We start from the raw sequence: 17,607 nt of genomic DNA, 5'->3' as shown, positions 1-17,607 counted from the left end.
TGCAATAAGGAAAAGATTAAATGATGATTATAGTTTATCCTGTCATGACTTGGGGAAAAACCCTAAATTTTTGGCTAAAATTAAATACCACTTTAGCCTACATTTTTGCTCAGCAGTGCTCTTTAAGTTAATATGCGTATCACACAAGGATGAAATTCAAATTTTTCCATGTTTACTTGTAGCTTTGCTGGTAACTAATTATACAATTTTAACATTTAACCCCCTCATCATCTAATCTCATATAAAAACAGAATTCTAAAATGATCTAAAACCAAAAAGTGATCAATGTGATAAGGTGTGATGTGAACATGTTTAATGTACTTTCAGAAATATGCATGTGACCTTAAATGCTAAAAATTTACTTCTGACTTCAAAGTGCAATAACATATATATTTTCTAGAGTCTATGACTAGCACTAAGTCTTTTAAAATCAACAAAATGCAAATTAATAGCACCTTTACTGAGATCAACTCTGCTCTCACACCCTGCAATTCTGATTCTTTTTGTTCTAGTAATGGCCTTAGGTTTTCAAGCTCCTTTATAAAATATGTTTCTTTTTCATTATGGTTTTCATCGTTGCTACATAATTTTTGAGATAATTCTTCAATTTGAATTAGGAGATTCTGATTTTCAAGCCTTGTTTGTTCATTAGCATTCTTCATTTCTAGAAGATCAGACTGCAGGGCCTCTTTTTCCAAGAGGGTTTCTTCTAACGCTTTCCTTAAGAGAGCTTTCTCTACCTCATGGTCTCTTAGTAAAGACCTAAGTTTCTCACATTCAATCACATTCTCTTCTTGGAGGAACTTAATCTCTTTTTCTAACTCTGCTACCCTTTTACCATACTGGAAGACCAAGTTGTGCTTTTCTTCATTTATTTTAGCTAAGGATTCACCTACAGCTTGTAGGACACTTACAACATCTTGTTCTTCACTTTCTTCTGAAACTTTTGACTCCATTTGTTCAAGAAAACCACACAACTGAGCTCTGACAAATAATTTCTGAACTTGCTCATTTCCCAACAGTTTATTTAAATTATCTTTTTCTTCAACTGTTAACTGAAGTTTCTTTTCTAATTCAGAAATCTGCTCCTTCAGCATAAAATCTCCTTCTTTTTGAGACAGGAGAGCTTCCAAATCCCTGCTCAACGGGTTCTTTTCTGAACTCAGTCTACTATTTTCTTCATGAAGAGACTTCACTTCAGACGACACTGCTTCCTGGTCTTCAGAGAGAGTTTTCAACTGAGCCATAAGCTTTTCCACTTTTTCGTCACTTTGATCCTTTTCTTTTAAGGTTTCTTCTAGTTGTGCTGTTAATTCATTTACCTTCTGTTCTAGCTCACTGTTGTACTCGGTAGTCTGCTCCACTTTCTCCCTGGGTCCTACAATAATCCCTTCTCCCCGTTCACGTCTGTGATAGCCAGTCTCCACCTCTTCATGAGAACTTTTAATTTTACTTATGAGATCATCTTTTTCCTCAGTAAGAGAACTTATCTTTGCTTCAAATTCTTGTAACATGGTATCTCTCTGACTGAGACTAACTAAATATACTTCATTCTTTTCTTGAAGGTTCTTTATGGTATTTTCAAGTTCTGGTACAATTTGTTGCTGTGTTAATAACTTTTCATTTTCTCTCTGGAGACGATTCACGGTTTCAAGAAGAGCATCTTTTTCATTAAATGCAGTTCTGAGCTTCTGCTGAAGTTCACTGACATCAGATGCTTGCTGTTGCTTCATTGATTCAAACTCTTGACTTATTTTTCCAGCAGATTCCCCCAACTCTGTTTGTAAAATTTCCATAATCTCTCGTAAACTCTCATAATTTAAAATTGCTTCTTGCTTTTCTTTTTGTAGGTTTTCACATTGTTCCTTAAGACCCTGTATTTCAAACATCAATGTTAATTTTTCTTTTTCTGAACCTGACAATAATGCCTCATTTAGTTCTGATATTTCTTTTTGATGTTGTTCCTTAAGACTCTGTACTTCTTTGTTATGTTGTTCTATGGTACAGCAAAATTGTTTATTTGAATCTTCTAGCTCAGATTTTAGTTTTTCAATTACACACCCCTGTTCTTCTTTAGCTAGTAATAATTCATTAATTTTAAACTCTAAATCTTCCCGTTCGTGAAAAAACTCATCCTTTGTATGCTGGGCATCAATTTCAAGTTTTAATTTAAGATTATTCATGTAAGTTAACTCGTCTTTTAAGATGCTATGTTGAGACTTCAGTTCTTTTAGGGTATCTTCTAAGTGTTTGACTTTTTCATTTACTGCTTGTTCTACAAGAGTATCTTCCTGTAAGAGCAAAGAACACATTTGATTTTCCTGGTTTGCGTTTTCTAATTCACATTCATATTTCTCCTGAAGGTTCTTCTCACTTGGCTCACACTGGCTGACTAAGTTCTCCTTTAGCTGGTTTAAATGATTTACTTCTGCTTCGTGTTCTTTAGCAGATGCTTCAATTTGGCACTTCAATTCTTTCACCTCTTCTTGGTGTGTAGATTTCAACTGTAAAAGTTCTTCTCGCAAACTATTAATTTCTTTTTGGTACTGCTGAGAATTAGCCTCAATGACTCCTTGGAGATAAGTAATTTCTCGCTCCTTTTCATTTGTGGCAACTTCTAACTGCTTTTGCAGACATAAAATCTGCTCCTCAAAGGCTGGCTTAATTTTCTGAATCTCTTCCTGTAGTTTTTTAACATTATCTTCAGAATCACTCTGAAATTTGATTTGTTCTGAGAGCTCTAATTGTTTTTCTGCTGCTTCTTCCAGTTCCTTTTGCCAACCAGCTTTATCGTTACTGTATTTGGAATGTACTGCCATTAATTCATTTTTCAAATTTTCCATTTCTTTCACATAGTTTCTTTGTGATTGTTCAAACTCCTCGTGCACATCTTCCAACTTAGTTGCAGAATCCTATAAAAGTAAGCACACAAAAATTATTTAAGACAAAACAAACCCCTGCCCTCAGGAAAAATATTAGACATAGGCTCATAAAAGAAGAAATGAGCAGAAATGTACATAAAGAAATATGATACTGAGATTCCAAGAATTCTGCTTAGAAGCTCTAACTACCTTAAGCAGTACTAAATAGGTTACTCAAAGCAATAACTAAAAGCTAGGAAATCTCTGAATTTAATTTTCCTTTAAATGGTAATAAATTATGTAAGTTGTATTAAGTCATAGGCTTTAATGAATATCTCCTGAATAGAGTAATACAGCTTTTGGGAGAAAATTAGCACAGACCCAAAAGACAGTTGAATATCTCAGAACTGAACACACAACTTTCTTTTCTTTCTTTTTTCTTTTCTTTTCCTTCCTTCCTTTTTTCTTTCTTTCCTTTCTTTCTTTCTCTCTCTCTCTCCCTCCCTCTCTCTTTCTTTTAGATAACACTGAGTATGTGTGACAATCAACTTATTTAAATAGGTAATTTTTCATAAAATAGGTATTTTTCCCATTTTTATTAAAGAATGATATTACAACTGAAATGAAGATTAAACAATGGAACAAGTAAATGTTAGCTCTATCTCTATGTAGTTGGGTGATTTCAGTTATTTTTCTTTTTAAATATCAATCTGTTTCCTTGTCTGTAAATATTACAGTTAAAATCAGATCAGATGCTTTTGAAGGTCGTGGCTCTAAAATGCATAACTATACTATATAATAAAAAGCAAAAAAAATTAAAATGTTGCTTTACCTCAACCTCTTGCTTCATTTTAATATTTTCCTTCTTCAAAGAAACACACCGTTGCTCAGTCTCTGCTTTTTCCAAAAGAATAGCATCCAGACGTATGGTCAATGCCTGTTTTGGAACAGGATGATTTGTTTGCCTGAGGTTAAAAATGGTGGATTGACTTCATGCATAATTACCTCCTCACCTTTTCCAAACCATGCTAAAGTAAGAATATTTAAAAAGCTATATACATAAGAGCAAAGTAAAAAGGAGAGAAGATGTAAGGGTATGAGAAATTTCAATATATCTTTGGAAAACTGAAAGTGGAAGACATGGAAGACGTGAATTAGAAAGAAGAAAGCTATAACCTAAGGGCTTGTGCAGGGAAACACATGACAAGCTGGCAAACACTAATTAGAAAACTAAATGCTCAGGAACTGGAGAGTCAGGTTCAAAAATTGGACTGACTGACAATCTCAATCAGGAGTGCTTAGAATAATGGGCAAGAAATCACCAGTGTCCCCCCTCCCCCAGAGAAAGTTTACCTCCTGCAAAAATGAAGCCAGAAAGGAAGTTAATGAAGTGGAAAATAGAACAGCCAAGAGTCAGTTCTTTGGAAAAAAAAAAAAAAATCTAACAAAATAGACTGATCAAGACAGAAGTCACAAACAATATTATGAATAAAAGGGGAACCTATCTATATATAAATTACAGATTATACAGTTAAGAAGAATATTATGATTATTAATCTGCCAATCATACTGAAAAGTAAAATGGTATGGATAAAAATTCCTAGAAAAATGTAACTCAAGAAAAAAAATTAAAAAGCATCATCAATACTATTACTACTTAAAAATCAAACTAGTGGTTTAAAATTGTCCACCAAAGAAAACAGGAGGAATAGATAGTTTTATAGGTGAGTTCTATCAGGCTTTCAAAGAACAGATTATCCCAATTACATATGAATTTTTTCAGAGAAAACAAAAAAGCAAGAAGAATTCTCAAGTTATTCTACACAACTGGCATAACTTGATAACATTATGCAAGGACCCTACAGACAGGAAAATCACAGACCCATTTCACTGTGAATTTAGATAAAGTTAATTTTTTTTTTTTTTTTTGTGGTACATGGGCCTCTCACTGCCGTGGCCTCTCCCGTTGCGGAGCACAGGCTCCGGACGCACAGGCCCAGCGGCCATGGCTCATGGGCCCAGCCGCTCCGCGGCACGTGGGATCTTCCCAGACCGGGGCACGAACCCGTGTCCCCTGCATCAGCAGGCGGACTCTCAACCACTGCGCCACCAGGGAAGCCCCAGATAAAGTTAATCTTAAACATTAAAACTGAGATAAAATCCTAAACAAACCTTAGTCAACTATCACTCCAGAACTGCCTCTGAACTTCTTTTGTGAAATAATAAAGAAAAACTCTTTTGTTCAAAAATACAAAAACAAAGCAGATGTAGAAAATATTTAGAGTTCTATACCAAGTTATAGCTATTATTCAAACATGAGAGTAGAATAAAGCCACTTTTAAACACAAGATGACACAAAAATTTTCCTCCTATGCATCTGTTCTTAGGAAGCTGGAGAAGGACATGCTCTACCAAAATGAGGTTAACCAAGAAAGTGAATGACCTGTGACCCAGCAAACGGGGTGGGGGCCAACATATGAAAGCAGTATAATTCACTGAATCATGGCAAAAGACCAACTCCAGGAAAACCACAGCAAACCTGGAGAACAACCAGACCAAATTAGCACAGGACAGAAGGCTTTAGGAGGCAGGTGTCCAGAAAAAAATGTAAACGATTATTTGATCTGTTTGACCAGTTGGAAAGTAGGAGTCATTGTGAAAGACAGCTAAATTTTCATCTGTTGTAACAGGAAGTTAATAGCTAAGTGTCTCACCAAGGGATAAATCAAGGAAAAGCAGTATAAGCATATTATTCAGAAATAGAGATAATTTCCATAAGCTATTTAGAATTATAAGTTATTTAGTTGTTAGTACTATTTCTAAATCATGAACATATATTACTTTTGTTAAAACAATTTTAGCTTTAAAATTAGTTTTTTCACATTATATAATATTGCAATGTAAACTTCTGTTTGGTAAATTATCAGGGGAAGCCTGAAAACATTAATAATTTTAGGGGATATACAGAGGACATTATCTGAAAACAGCTATAAATATCCTTAAAGACTAGAGGCACAAATGGACAGTTATTTCCTAGGAAATACAAATTTGATTCCAGCAAAGGGAAAACAATAAGTGATACGTACTAGAAATTCCATATCTTGACATGCAATTTTTACCTTCCTCTTGCATTTGGAAGCAGCATATAAGTTCACTGTAATACCATACACCTCAAATTTTGACATGGAAAATATGGGTTTTTATTCCTCTTTTTTAAAGGTCAAATATACCAGGTTTGCAATAAAACTTTAGATGTATTTCAATGCACTAGAAGATGACTATCAGAAATTTTAACAACTACAACTTGTAAAAAGCCATACATTTTTATGAAGGACAGAAAATTCTGTATTCAAAGCCATGTTTTTCCAGTATACTTTTCCCAGTGAAGAGATAAAACATAGCAAGAAAGTCTTTTCCCTTTTCCAGAGGTGCAGAGGACATATCACATTGCAGTATATGATTTTCCTAAAAAAGAAAACTTACTTACAGCAACTGAATAACTGATACACAGCTCCGCCAATCACTCCCCAATGTAATTTTCTCATTAACACTAGAAACCAAAGATTTCATTCTCATTTAATTTTACCAATCTTTACTTTCTGAGATTTGAGTGGTCAGGATAACATGCTTTAATATTAAATTAATAACCTGAAAGGTAAAGTTAGCTAACTGAGAGAAATTATCTACCCTTCAATTTTTTTTTTTTTTTTTTTCCTGTACGCGGGCCTCTCACTGTTGTGGCCTCTCCCGTTGCGGAGCACAGGCTCCAGACATGCAGGCTCAGTGGCCATGGCTCACGGGCCTAGCAGCTCCACGGCATGTGGGATCTTCCCGGACCGGGGCATGAACCCATGTCCCCTGCATCGGCAGGTGGACTCTCAACCACTGCGCCACCAGGGAAGCCCGTCTACCCTTAAATTTTTAGGAGTAGTTTTGACAGAAGGGGAGAATACATTGATAAGGAGGAAATAAGGGACAGATATTTGAATATTCTGAAATGCAACAGCATGAAAAGTATTTTAAGGGCTAAGAGTTAACTGATGCAAAATTAGAACAGAATCTCTGCAGTGCTCTTTTCAAATACAGAAACCTCCTTTTTGGTGTGGGTGTGCATGGATGTATGTATGTAGACATGTGTGTAGAAAATATCCCCCAAATAATATATGGTAATAATAAAACCACTGAGTACTTATGTGAGAGATCCAGCTCTACGTACTGTATGTACTAATTCATAATACAACTCTATAAAAGTAGGCCTTATTATTGTCTCTAGTCTAGAGATGAAGGAAGAGAAGGAAGTTAAGAAACTTAGCCGTGGTCACCCAGCTGGTGTGTGGCACAGCAGGGGTCTGAAGATCTGAATCAGGCAGTCTGGCTCCACAGTCAGTGCTCTTTAACTACATGGAGTTGTACTTTTGCTATCACTAATTAGGGAAGTACATAGTGACCAAATAAACAAAACCATTACGAATTCAGTAATGCTTAAACCAATCAGCACATTACGAATCCAAATGGTATTTGTGCACACCACTCAGGATTCATAAACTGTTCCAGCTAAATGAAGAACAAAACGGTAGTGCAAGGTATGCACAGTGATTTAAAGACTCCTGGTAGTAGCTCCCTGGGAGTCCCTCAATTGTGCATGGTTCACAAGTTGGGAGACTAAGATAACATATAATCAAAGAATAGATAGATACTATGACTCAAATTACAAATATGCAAAAGCAAGGAAAAAAATTTCTGCAGAGCTTTGAGAAGCAAAGAAACTTTAAAGAAGGTAGGCCAAGTGGGGGAAGGAAAAGCATTTAATTACATTAAGGGCACATAAGTAAGAATGAGCAACTCAGGGTCTTAAACAGGGAATAACAATATAAAAACAACATTCTATCATCTGATGAGAATCTGTAGAAGTAAAAGAGAAAGAGAGCCCAGTTACGGGTTATCAAGGTAAGTGTGGTTAGCAAGTAAGACATGACGTGTTTAACAAAGAACCATGGGAATGGAGAGAATCATCAAAGTCCTGACCGTGGCTGGGTTTTCTGATGGGGAGAGGGAACAGCAGGCCTGAGACTGAAGCAATAACCATAATTACAGAGTGCGTAAAGGATGAAAGGACAGAAAGTAATACCACTTCAGAACAGAAAGCGGCGCAGAGGTCATTCACCTCTCCTTTTACAGTCAATCAGAAAGGTGAAGAGTGTAACCAAGGGCAGAGAGGAAGTGGAACAAAAGGCACGGAAGCCAGATAGTGCTCAAGCAGGCTGACAGCCCTGAAGGAAATCCGATTTATCACCAGGCATCTCCTCTAAGTAAAGAAATGAATATTAAAGCAATACTCACAACTGTTTCATTACCTTAATAATATCATCAGTTCCTCCAGCAACAGGTTTCGATTTCAATTCTTCAATTTCTTTCTCCAATTCTAAACAATTAAAAAAATAAAAAGATACTAGTTCAGAAATGAAGAAGATAATTACTGGCTCAAGTGATAAGTACATTCTTAAAAAATATCACTATAAATTAGAATACATTTAAGAAGCAGCAGATATGTTGAGAAAGCACTAAGTTCACCCAGCATTACCTTTTATTTTCCTTTTTATTATGGAAAACTCCAAACGAATTAAAAGAACCCAGAGAGAATAGTGCGATTAATCTCTATGCTCCATCATCTTGGTTTAATAATTACTACATGACCAACCTTGTTTCATCCCAATCTGTATTCACTTCCTCCTTCCCCTCTTGTCTTATGCATTCTGATATTTTTGAAGCAAATCCCAGACATTATTTCAGCTGTAAATAACTTCTTACTGTATAATCTTAAAGCAACAACTAACCTTGTATTAAACATACATGTTAATCTATTTCATCAACTCATGTCTAGGTCTGGAGCCTAGAACATCTTTCCAAATAAATTACTCTCTTATCATAAGCTGATCCAACCTCCGGAAACACAGTTTGACCTTTTCTAGTAGTAAATAAGTCTTGGCTTTTAGGCTGGGCAGTTAAGTTACTGAAAATTCAAGAGCTCACCTACACATATTAAAAAAGAATACTAATATCTTTGTCTTTTTGGAGTATAAAGAAAGGGAAACTGAATAGGCAATCAACCAACTTCAGTAAATAAATATACTTCAAAATTCCAGGAACAGAAATCTTTTACTACTTTACTTGGGGCCTCTTACTTCCTTGGGCTCAGAACTTCATGTCTCTAACATTTCAACTGGCAACTCTAGAAGAAAATGCTTTACTCAGAAGAATATAAGATCCACATGAGGAAAAAAAAAAAGTGCTGAACTTTAACAAACTTTTTAAAAATCCTCCTCCCTGACTTTATTAATTCAAAGGTAACTGCAGTTTAGGGATATGAGATAATAAAAAATATCAGAAGCAAAATTTAGAATGTTAAGTAATAAGATTCCACTATGCTAATATTATTGGATTCACTGATAAACGAAACAAGCCAATGTACTATTACAAAGCTAGGAGTTGTAACCATGATTAAACAAGATTGCGGTCAAGACGAATATTTTCAACCCAATACCTGTACATCTTGATTTAGCTTTCTGTATTAGCATCATCTGCTTCTTGGCAAACTTGATAAGATCTTCCTTGGGCAATGTTTCCAGCTGGAAGAGGCAGTGATGTTACCAATTTGCGAGAATTCATGTTTCTACTATACTACAATAAAGAAACATAAAGTCTGCCTAAAAATAAAAAAAATCCTACTGAATAGATCTTTATGTCAACCAAACACCACATTTTTTAAGATTAGCAAATGCAAGTTTCACTCAATAACTATTAGCTCGGCAACTATTATGAGATGTACAGAAAATCGCACATATCCTCTTACGTTACAGATATCCTTGTTACAGGTTAAGACACTTTCTAGATTTTGATTTCTTTAATTGCAAAATTAGGGAACTGGGACTAATTCTACGTAAAGTTCCTTAGATCTGTAAAATTGCTTCGTCCTATTCAAGGCTGAAAGGAGTCTCTGGCCACATGAAAACACGTAAGCCTAATTACAGCGGTAAGATGAATCAGGGTGCGTTTAGGCTTTACCTAAAAATCAGGGAAAGTTCCTTAACCCCTGCGGGCTCAGTTTTCTTAGGCGTAAAGCTGGCATAACCACATTATTTATCTCACGGTTACCGTGAAGCTTCAATGCAGACGAGTGTTTGGGCGAGTGTCTCAAAGTCAGCTTGAAACAATAAACCTCGGCGGCAAGTCCCCATCTCCTGGGCGCCCGTTCAGGGCCCCAGCGGTGACCTGTGCTCACATCGCTCACATCAGCGGAAGCGCAGGCAGAGCCGAGCCCGCGACGCCCGCCCACCGCTCGGACCTCACAAACCAGACGGCTTCATCTAACGTTGGGAAACTGTGGGATCTCTCAGCAGCGCTGAGCCGGGCGGCAAGGAGACGAACTCAGGCTTCACATCAGGGAGCTCCGAGAGGAGGGACTAAACGCGCGACCGTGACAGCTCAGGCCGAGAGCCCGGAGGAAAGCTGTCCCCCAGGGAGCCCCCTCCCCTCCCGGCAGGACCCCGCCGCTCCAGCGTCTCTTCACCTTGGATTTCCCGGTCCCAGGAGCGGCCGGCGAAGCCACCCCGTCGTGAACACGCTCCTGCAAAACACAACGAAAGCCAGCCGGTCACATGCGGCTGTGCAGGCCCCGGCGGGCGGGGAGGGCAGGAGGGGAGGGGCGGTGGTCCCTCGGCCCCCGTGGCCCCGCGTTACCTCCATGGCCACCCGCAGCCCGCACTTCCGCCCGCCGACTCCCACGGAGCCCCGCCGCGGGTCAAAGGTCGCGCTTCTCCGCCGGCCCCGCCCCCGCGTCTCCAAGGCCGCGGCCCGGCGGCGCTTCCGCTTCCGCCTCGGGAGGTGGCTCCCCGCGCGCTCCGCCTCGCCCCCGGGCCGGCCCGCGAGGGGGCGGGGCGGGCCCGTGGGCGGGGCCCGCCGCGCAACTGGGGCAGTGGGGGCAGTGGGGGCACTGGGGGCAGTGGGGCCCCCGGCCCCGGGTCGGGCACTGTCGGGCCGCGCGCGCTCAGGTGGCCGCCCTAGTCTCCTGTCCCGTCACCTGTCCCCTTAGCTGTCCCATCTCCTGTTCCCTCTCCTGTCCCCCACCTGTGCTTCAGCTGTTCCTCACCTGTCCTATCTCCTGTCCTTCTCCTGTGCCCTCAGCTGTCCCCTCAGCCCCCCTCAGTTCCCCCAGACGCCCTTAGCCTCGGAACGGGCGCGTGGCTGTGCCCTGCGGCTGCAGGTGGCCGAGGGGACGAGGTGCAGCTGTTCCTGAGGCCAGTGGGTGACCGCAGAGCAGGAGCGCTGTTCCGCCTGGCAGCCTGGACACCGGCCCTCCTCCTGGATGGTGAGTAGTCCCGGAGCCCAGCCCGGCTCCGGGGGACGGGCGGGTTGGGGACCTGTGCTGACACCTGCCTTTCGTGGCCGGTATCTCTTTGAGCGGGACTGAGGAAACAGGCCCGAGTGTGGGGACGCTGGCGGGGGGAGGGAGGCGGCCTGGGGACGGTGGGGACGGGCGGCACCAGGATGGTCGGGGCAAAGACGTGCTGCCGCAGCCGGTGCCTCCCCTCCGCTCCGTGAGCCACCAGCCTGGCACTGGCTGTCACTTGTCACTTGTAACGCCCTGACGCAGGTCGTGGCATGAAGTTCGCTAGCTTGGTTTGGAAAGGATCCCCGTGCAGTGAGCTGGCTTCGGAAAATGCCCGTAAATCTGGACACTGGGCAGGGTTGTAAAATGAGTGACTTTCCTCGGGACTAGAAAAAGAGCCTCAGACAGCTTTTTAGAAAAATCACGAGTAATTCCTAAAAGCCACCAAAGTTCTCAATGTTTACGTGGCAGTGAATACCGTTAAGGAAGAGTGACTAAATGCTTTGGCAGGTAGTGTTGGTGAAACTCGAGACTTTGAGCACCTTTTGGAGAAAAAGAGAACTTTCTGTTGCCCCCTCCATCTAGTCCATTGCCTTGTATATATATTCATGCATTGCAGTGCATGCAGACTTAATTGAATCTAGGAATTAATTGATACAGAAACCAATCAGCAGGACAGAACCTAAAATCACTGGTCATTTTCTTCTGGGTTTTGAGGAAACTTAGAACTAAGACTACAGAGATTTTGTTGTGTCTATTAACATCAAGGACGTTATAGCATTTTTTTTTTCCCTTCCAGTATGGGATCCAGGCTAGAATCAGGTTTTGCATTTATTTATTTATTTTATTATTATTATTATTTGCGGTACGCGGGCCTCTCACCGCTGTGGCCCCTCCCGCCGCGGAGCACAGGCTCCGGACGCGCAGGCCCAGCGGCCATGGCTCACGGGCCCAGCCGCTCCGTGGCATGTGGGATCTTCCCGGACCGGGGCACGAACCTGCATCCCCCGCATCGGCAGGCGGACTCTCAACCACTGCGCCACCAGGGAAGCCCCAGGTTTTGCATTTAATTGTCACATCTCTTTAGGCTTCTTTAATCTGGAACATTTCCACAGCCTTTCTTTGTCTTTTATAAAACGTACATTTTGGTGAAACTTTGGACATTTTTGACATTTTATAAAACAAAACCAAAATAAACCCCAAACAACCGAACTCACAGATACAGAGAAGAGATTGGTGTGGCAGAGGCAGGGTGTGGGAGTGGGCAAGATGGGTGAAGGGGGTCGAAAAGTACAAACTCTGATTTATGAAGCAAATAAGTCCGGGGGATGTTGTGCGCAGCATGGTGATTGCAGTTAATAATACTCTACTGTATACTTGAAAGTTGCTAAGAGAGTCAATCTTAAAAGTTCTCATCACAAGAAAAAAATGATGGATATTTACTAGACTTATTGTGATGGTCATTTCGCAATACATACAAATATCAAATCATTATATTGTACACCTGAAACTAATGTTATATGTCAATTATATCTCAAAAAAAAAGAATAAGAAATTTGGCATTTTTGAAGTCCTCCCCACCTTTTATTTTATTTTTTCAATTAGCGTACAGTAATATTATCTTTTCTTTTAGCATACAGTTCTTTGAATTTTAGTACATGTACAGACTCTTGTAATCACTGGCATAATCAGTCCACAGAATAGTTTCATTACCCTCATCCTACCCCATCGTGGCCGCCACGCCTCCCACCCCTAATCTCTGACAACCATCATCTATTCTTCATCACTATCACTTTGTCATTCATGAATGTCATATAAATGGAAACAAACCTTTTGAGACAGGTTTCTTTTCCTCAGCAAAATGCCTTTGAGATTCGTTCAGGTTGTCTCATTTGTCAATAATTTGTTCCCTTTCATCGCTAACTGATATTCATTGTACGGATGTGCCGTTATTTATCCATTCACCAACTGCAGGACATTTGGGTTCGTTTCGAGTTTTGGGGTAATTATGAATAGAGCCACTATAAACATTCACGTCCAGAGTTTTGTGTGGACATAAGTTTTTATTTCTCTAGGGTACAGACCTAGGAGGGGAAATTGCTGGGTTCTGTGGTAAATATGTGTTTAACTTTTTAACGAACTGCCAACTGTTCATCCTGATCGTTACCCAGCAAGTGGCAGAGGGCATCCTTCTGGGGACAGCCACATTTAGTGACCACCTGCCTTGGTAAGGTGTGCAGACCAGGATGTGAGGGAAGCAGTCAAACCCTTTTTGAGTTGATTTTTACAGAGGCCATTTCAATGCTTAACAGTATCAAATGCCTGTGGAAGGCAGGGAGCACGGGAACTCCATTGAATACCCCCCAGTCAGCCATTGTCGAGCTGCTTTTTTGGTAAAAGGCATGCTATGTTCAGGTTGCAAACTCCACAAAACCAAACACACGACAAATTCTAGTTTCAGGGGCTGCAACGGTGTGACTGCAGTTGGCTGACTGGACTGAAACAGCAGCACCAAAACCTGAAAAAGTGTCATCGGTGGTGAGGCTCCCCCAATAAAACGCCTGGGAGGGGTCGGAGGTCAGTCTGCCAGGAGAGACCAGAGCAGCTCTGGGCAGGAGTCACCAGTGCAGAACCCGGTGGCAGCCTCTGCAGAGACGGAGCCCTTCACTTTGTGCCTCTTCTGTGATGGTGGCTGCGTTGTCACGTCTGATGTGATGGTGGATCCAGGCAGCAGGATGGTAGCAACCAGGGCAGCGCATGCTCAACTAGCAGTTTAGTTCCAGCGTGTCCCATCAGAGAAGGGTCCTTTCTGTGGACATCGACATGAGGGCCCCGGAAAGTGCAGTCAGCAGTCATCATTTGTTTCCACAGTTCACGGCCCCAAGGGGGGCGTCTTTAACGCTACTCTAGTTTTCATAATGGTAGACCTGGTAGCTAGGCCACTGGCAAAGCCCAGGGGTCAGTAAGCACAGAGCACAGTTCATCAAGGCAGGCATTGGCCAGAGCCCTGAGAGGGGCCTGGGTTCTGGCCTCTGGGTAGAGGGGCCGTGTCCGCTTTTGGTGTTGCAGGGCTGGCACTGCAGTCCAGTGGAAATCAGTGAGCTTTCGCTTAGTCAAAGCAGGCATTCAGCATTTAGGGGCGTCTGTAATTGAGGGCTCCAGTGAGCGGTGCAGTGACTCACCTGGCTCAGCGGGGGGCGAAGCTTTCCCTGGAGAGATAGCTGCTGCTTTCTCAGGTAGGGCCAAGATGCCTGCGTGGCCAGGCCGCTGCTCTTGAATCCACCATTTGCACTTGACAGGCAAGGTTTTGTGAGTCGAGCCACCCCAAAATGGGAGTATCAGGCTGGAGGTTCACGAGGCCTCCCTCGGTCAGTCACCCCGTTTTGACAGGGGCTTCCGAGAAGCTGATGGCTGCTCTTCAGGGGGGACGCGGCGGGCAACCATCCCGGGAGGCACCGAGTGCAAACCCCCAGGGTCACTTGCAGGTGGGGCTCCTCCCTTCCCCAGAGGCTCTGTCAGCGGTCATCAGTCACAGAGACTTCTGGCTCAAACTGCTTACTGGGGTTGCAGAGCCACCAGAGTAGCTAGCGTGCCACAGCTTGCCGGACCCCTTCAGGTGAAGCCTGTCGTTCTGCACGACGCTCAAATGGTGCCAGTTTATGGGCTAGCCAACGTAAAGGACCAAGAAGAATGTCCCCAGTACCCCTAGTAAGGCTTTTGGCCTCTGTGGTGGTGATGGTGGGGGTAGGGCAGAGAGCAAGCAGTCTGGAGCCATAGTTCCAGGCGCTTTACTTGTTGTCAGGCCCCTGACTTTCACTGGGGAGGCTACCTGTTAGGAGGGTGTGGTGAGTCCCCTTCAGGGCCATTGAAATGGGGGCTTCTAACCTGCCAGCTGAGAGCCGTCATCTCTGTCGGGATGTTCTGGATGTAAGACGCATCGCCACAAAATCCCCCGCCCCCCCACACACGCACACACACACACATGCACACACACACACACAGTGGTCACAAATGGCAAAGGGGTTTATCCCACTCCCCCTTTTTACAAGAGGCTCTTTCTTACAGGGATGATCCCCTCTGGCTCTCAGGAGACGGAGAAGCACAGACGTATGACGTGTCAGTTCCCACATAACATTCAGATGTAGGGACAGTAGGACATTGAATCCACCGAAAGCGCCCCTCCCATAGGGTCCCTTTGGCTTTCTTTCTATTGGTGAACCATGTCCAGACCCCGCCAGGAGAATGTGGGCGCTCCTCCCTTACCCGGGTCCAGGGAGGATGGTGACTTGGGTGTCTTCACCTAACAGAGTCGTAGAAACTTGAGCCCCTCGCTCCTGGTGTTCCTGAGCGTGTTCACATGGATGCGTACAGACTCATATCCATCTTGGAGGGGCCGAGACTGTTGCCCATACCCTAATCATCTTTCTTTTTCAAGGATCTGGGTAGAGGGGATAGATGTGGAGGGAGGGATCCGGGAAGCAGAGGGCCCGAGCAGCTCCATGTCAGTAAACAAGGCTTTATATTAATTACACTTTATTTAAGCAGGCAGGTGGCTGCTCAGGGCTTAACCAAGTGAACTTCTGATTTTTCGATCCATGGAAAGCTCTACATCCTCGTTGCTGACACCATTTGTTTCAGCTCCCCTGTGTCTTTGAAAAGATAGTCCAGATCAAAGACCATAATTGCCGCTGCCTGAAAGATGCTCAGAAATGTGAGAAATCCATGGAGAACTGCCTCTCAACACCTTGTATCTTGTGAACTCACTTTTTTGTTTTATGAGGCTTTTTGTACGTTTTTCCTCTGGATTTTTCACATAGACAATCATGTCATCTAAGAAGAGGGACAGTTTTATTTCTTCCTTTCCAAAAGTATGCATTGTATGTATTATTTCTTTCCCTGCCGCATAGGCTGAGGCCCCCAGTGCTACGTTGAAAGGGGTGTGAGCGCACATTCTTGCCATGATCTGATCTAAGAGCAGCAGTGTTCAGTCTTTGACCGTTAGGTATCATGGTAAATGTAGGTTTTGTGTGGATGCCCTCTATCAGCCCTCTGCACCTGCAGTTAAAAAACAACAAATCTCTGTTTTCACAATACCACTGTGTCTTTATTATGAAAATTAAATGTAGGTCTGGTGAAATTAAAAGGATTTGCCTCAGTCCACTACCCTTATTCTTGTCGTGTTCCCTTCATCCCACTTCTCCCACTATCTGCTGATTTAATTTGGTACACCTTTTAGTAAACTCAACAAGGCAACAACAGGCAAACCCCTTCTCCCAAAGATTTGGTCGTTGTGTGCTGGATCTCCAGATGCAATTACTTTTCCCAAACAAATGACCTTGGCTTAGTATCCAAATTTTACTCTTGGTGGGACTTCCCTGGAGGTCCAGTGGTTAAGGATCTGTGCTCCCACTGCAGGGGGCACGGGTTCGATCCCTGGTCGGGGAAGTAAAATCGCATGCACATGGTGTGGCCAAAACAAACAAAACCAAATTTTACTCTTTGTAAGCCTTACATCCCTTTATGAAAGCTGAAAAAATCATGTTAAAATCTCAGAAGAAGTATAGTCCTATCCATTAGATAATTATCTTTAATCCACTGAATTCTGCAGATATCTCAGTGCACCTTGTTTACAGCCCTTAAGGCCTTCTTGTTTCTATTTGCATGAAATAAAACCAGACACAGAGACCTTCCTCAAGCTGAAGGAATTTATAAGAAATCACACCTATAGTCTCATTTCTTTAACAACTGCATGTTGAGTTTTAGGTCTGATCATTTCAGATTACCTATTATTATAGGATTGAATTTGAGTAGAGTTCAAAATAAGGGGACTGGTGTGTTTAGATGGATTCACCTCTAATGTGTCAGAAGGACAGTGGCCTCATGAAGCTCTCCTGCTACTTTTGAATGTGGTGTTTTTAAGCATCATCTGAAGACCCAGACACAGAGGAGGCACATGATCCAGGCAAGGGTCTGTTAGGTAAAGTTTCATCCCTTTCTGCCTATTTCCAGATAACTGGCAAAGAAACTAAGCATGGGTAATTCAAGCACAAGAGAAGGTTCCAGGCACCGTGGTCGTTAGGCAGGGTGGCTCTTCTGGGCTAAGACTGCAGGTCCAAAGCAGTGGTGCACTAGGTTGTCTCCGAACTCCACTGGCCAATAGAGCGGGCAAGGAGGTCAGCCTGGCACTTCCCGTTGGCTCAGAGACTGAGGAGGACATCCTGCAGCTGGTGGTTAATTGGGTTGGGCTAGAACAGGAAAACATGGGAGCTACTGCTGTGTAGTGGTTCATTCAGTCCACACACATTAACAGAGCATCTTCTGTGCACCAAGCATTCTGCTAGGCACTGGGTGGGGGAAGTA

General features: G+C 42.5%; 1 protein-coding gene across 1 annotated transcript in view; it reads right to left on the bottom strand.

Moving 5' to 3' along the window:
* Positions 1-10,674, bottom strand: part of GCC2 (GRIP and coiled-coil domain containing 2) — a 35,813-nt gene extending 25,139 nt beyond the window's left edge. Inside the window, exons 1-6 of the mRNA XM_081254148.1 lie at positions 10,599-10,674; positions 10,429-10,485; positions 9,403-9,487; positions 8,216-8,283; positions 3,694-3,798; positions 456-2,912 (exon numbers count right to left, since the gene is read on the bottom strand). Coding sequence (XP_081110274.1) covers positions 456-2,912; positions 3,694-3,798; positions 8,216-8,283; positions 9,403-9,487; positions 10,429-10,485; positions 10,599-10,604 — 2,778 coding nt within the window. The 5' untranslated portion in view covers positions 10,605-10,674. The remainder of the gene's footprint in view (positions 1-455; positions 2,913-3,693; positions 3,799-8,215; positions 8,284-9,402; positions 9,488-10,428; positions 10,486-10,598) is intronic.
* Positions 10,675-17,607: the final 6,933 nt, after the last annotated feature.

The sequence above is a fragment of the Mesoplodon bidens genome, assembly GCF_964165515.1.
Source record: "Mesoplodon bidens genome assembly, chromosome: 14".
NCBI classification, from domain to species: Eukaryota; Metazoa; Chordata; class Mammalia; order Artiodactyla; family Ziphiidae; genus Mesoplodon; species Mesoplodon bidens.
The sequence above is the reverse complement of the archived record's forward strand: the minus strand, read 5'-3'. Positions and strand labels throughout refer to the sequence as shown.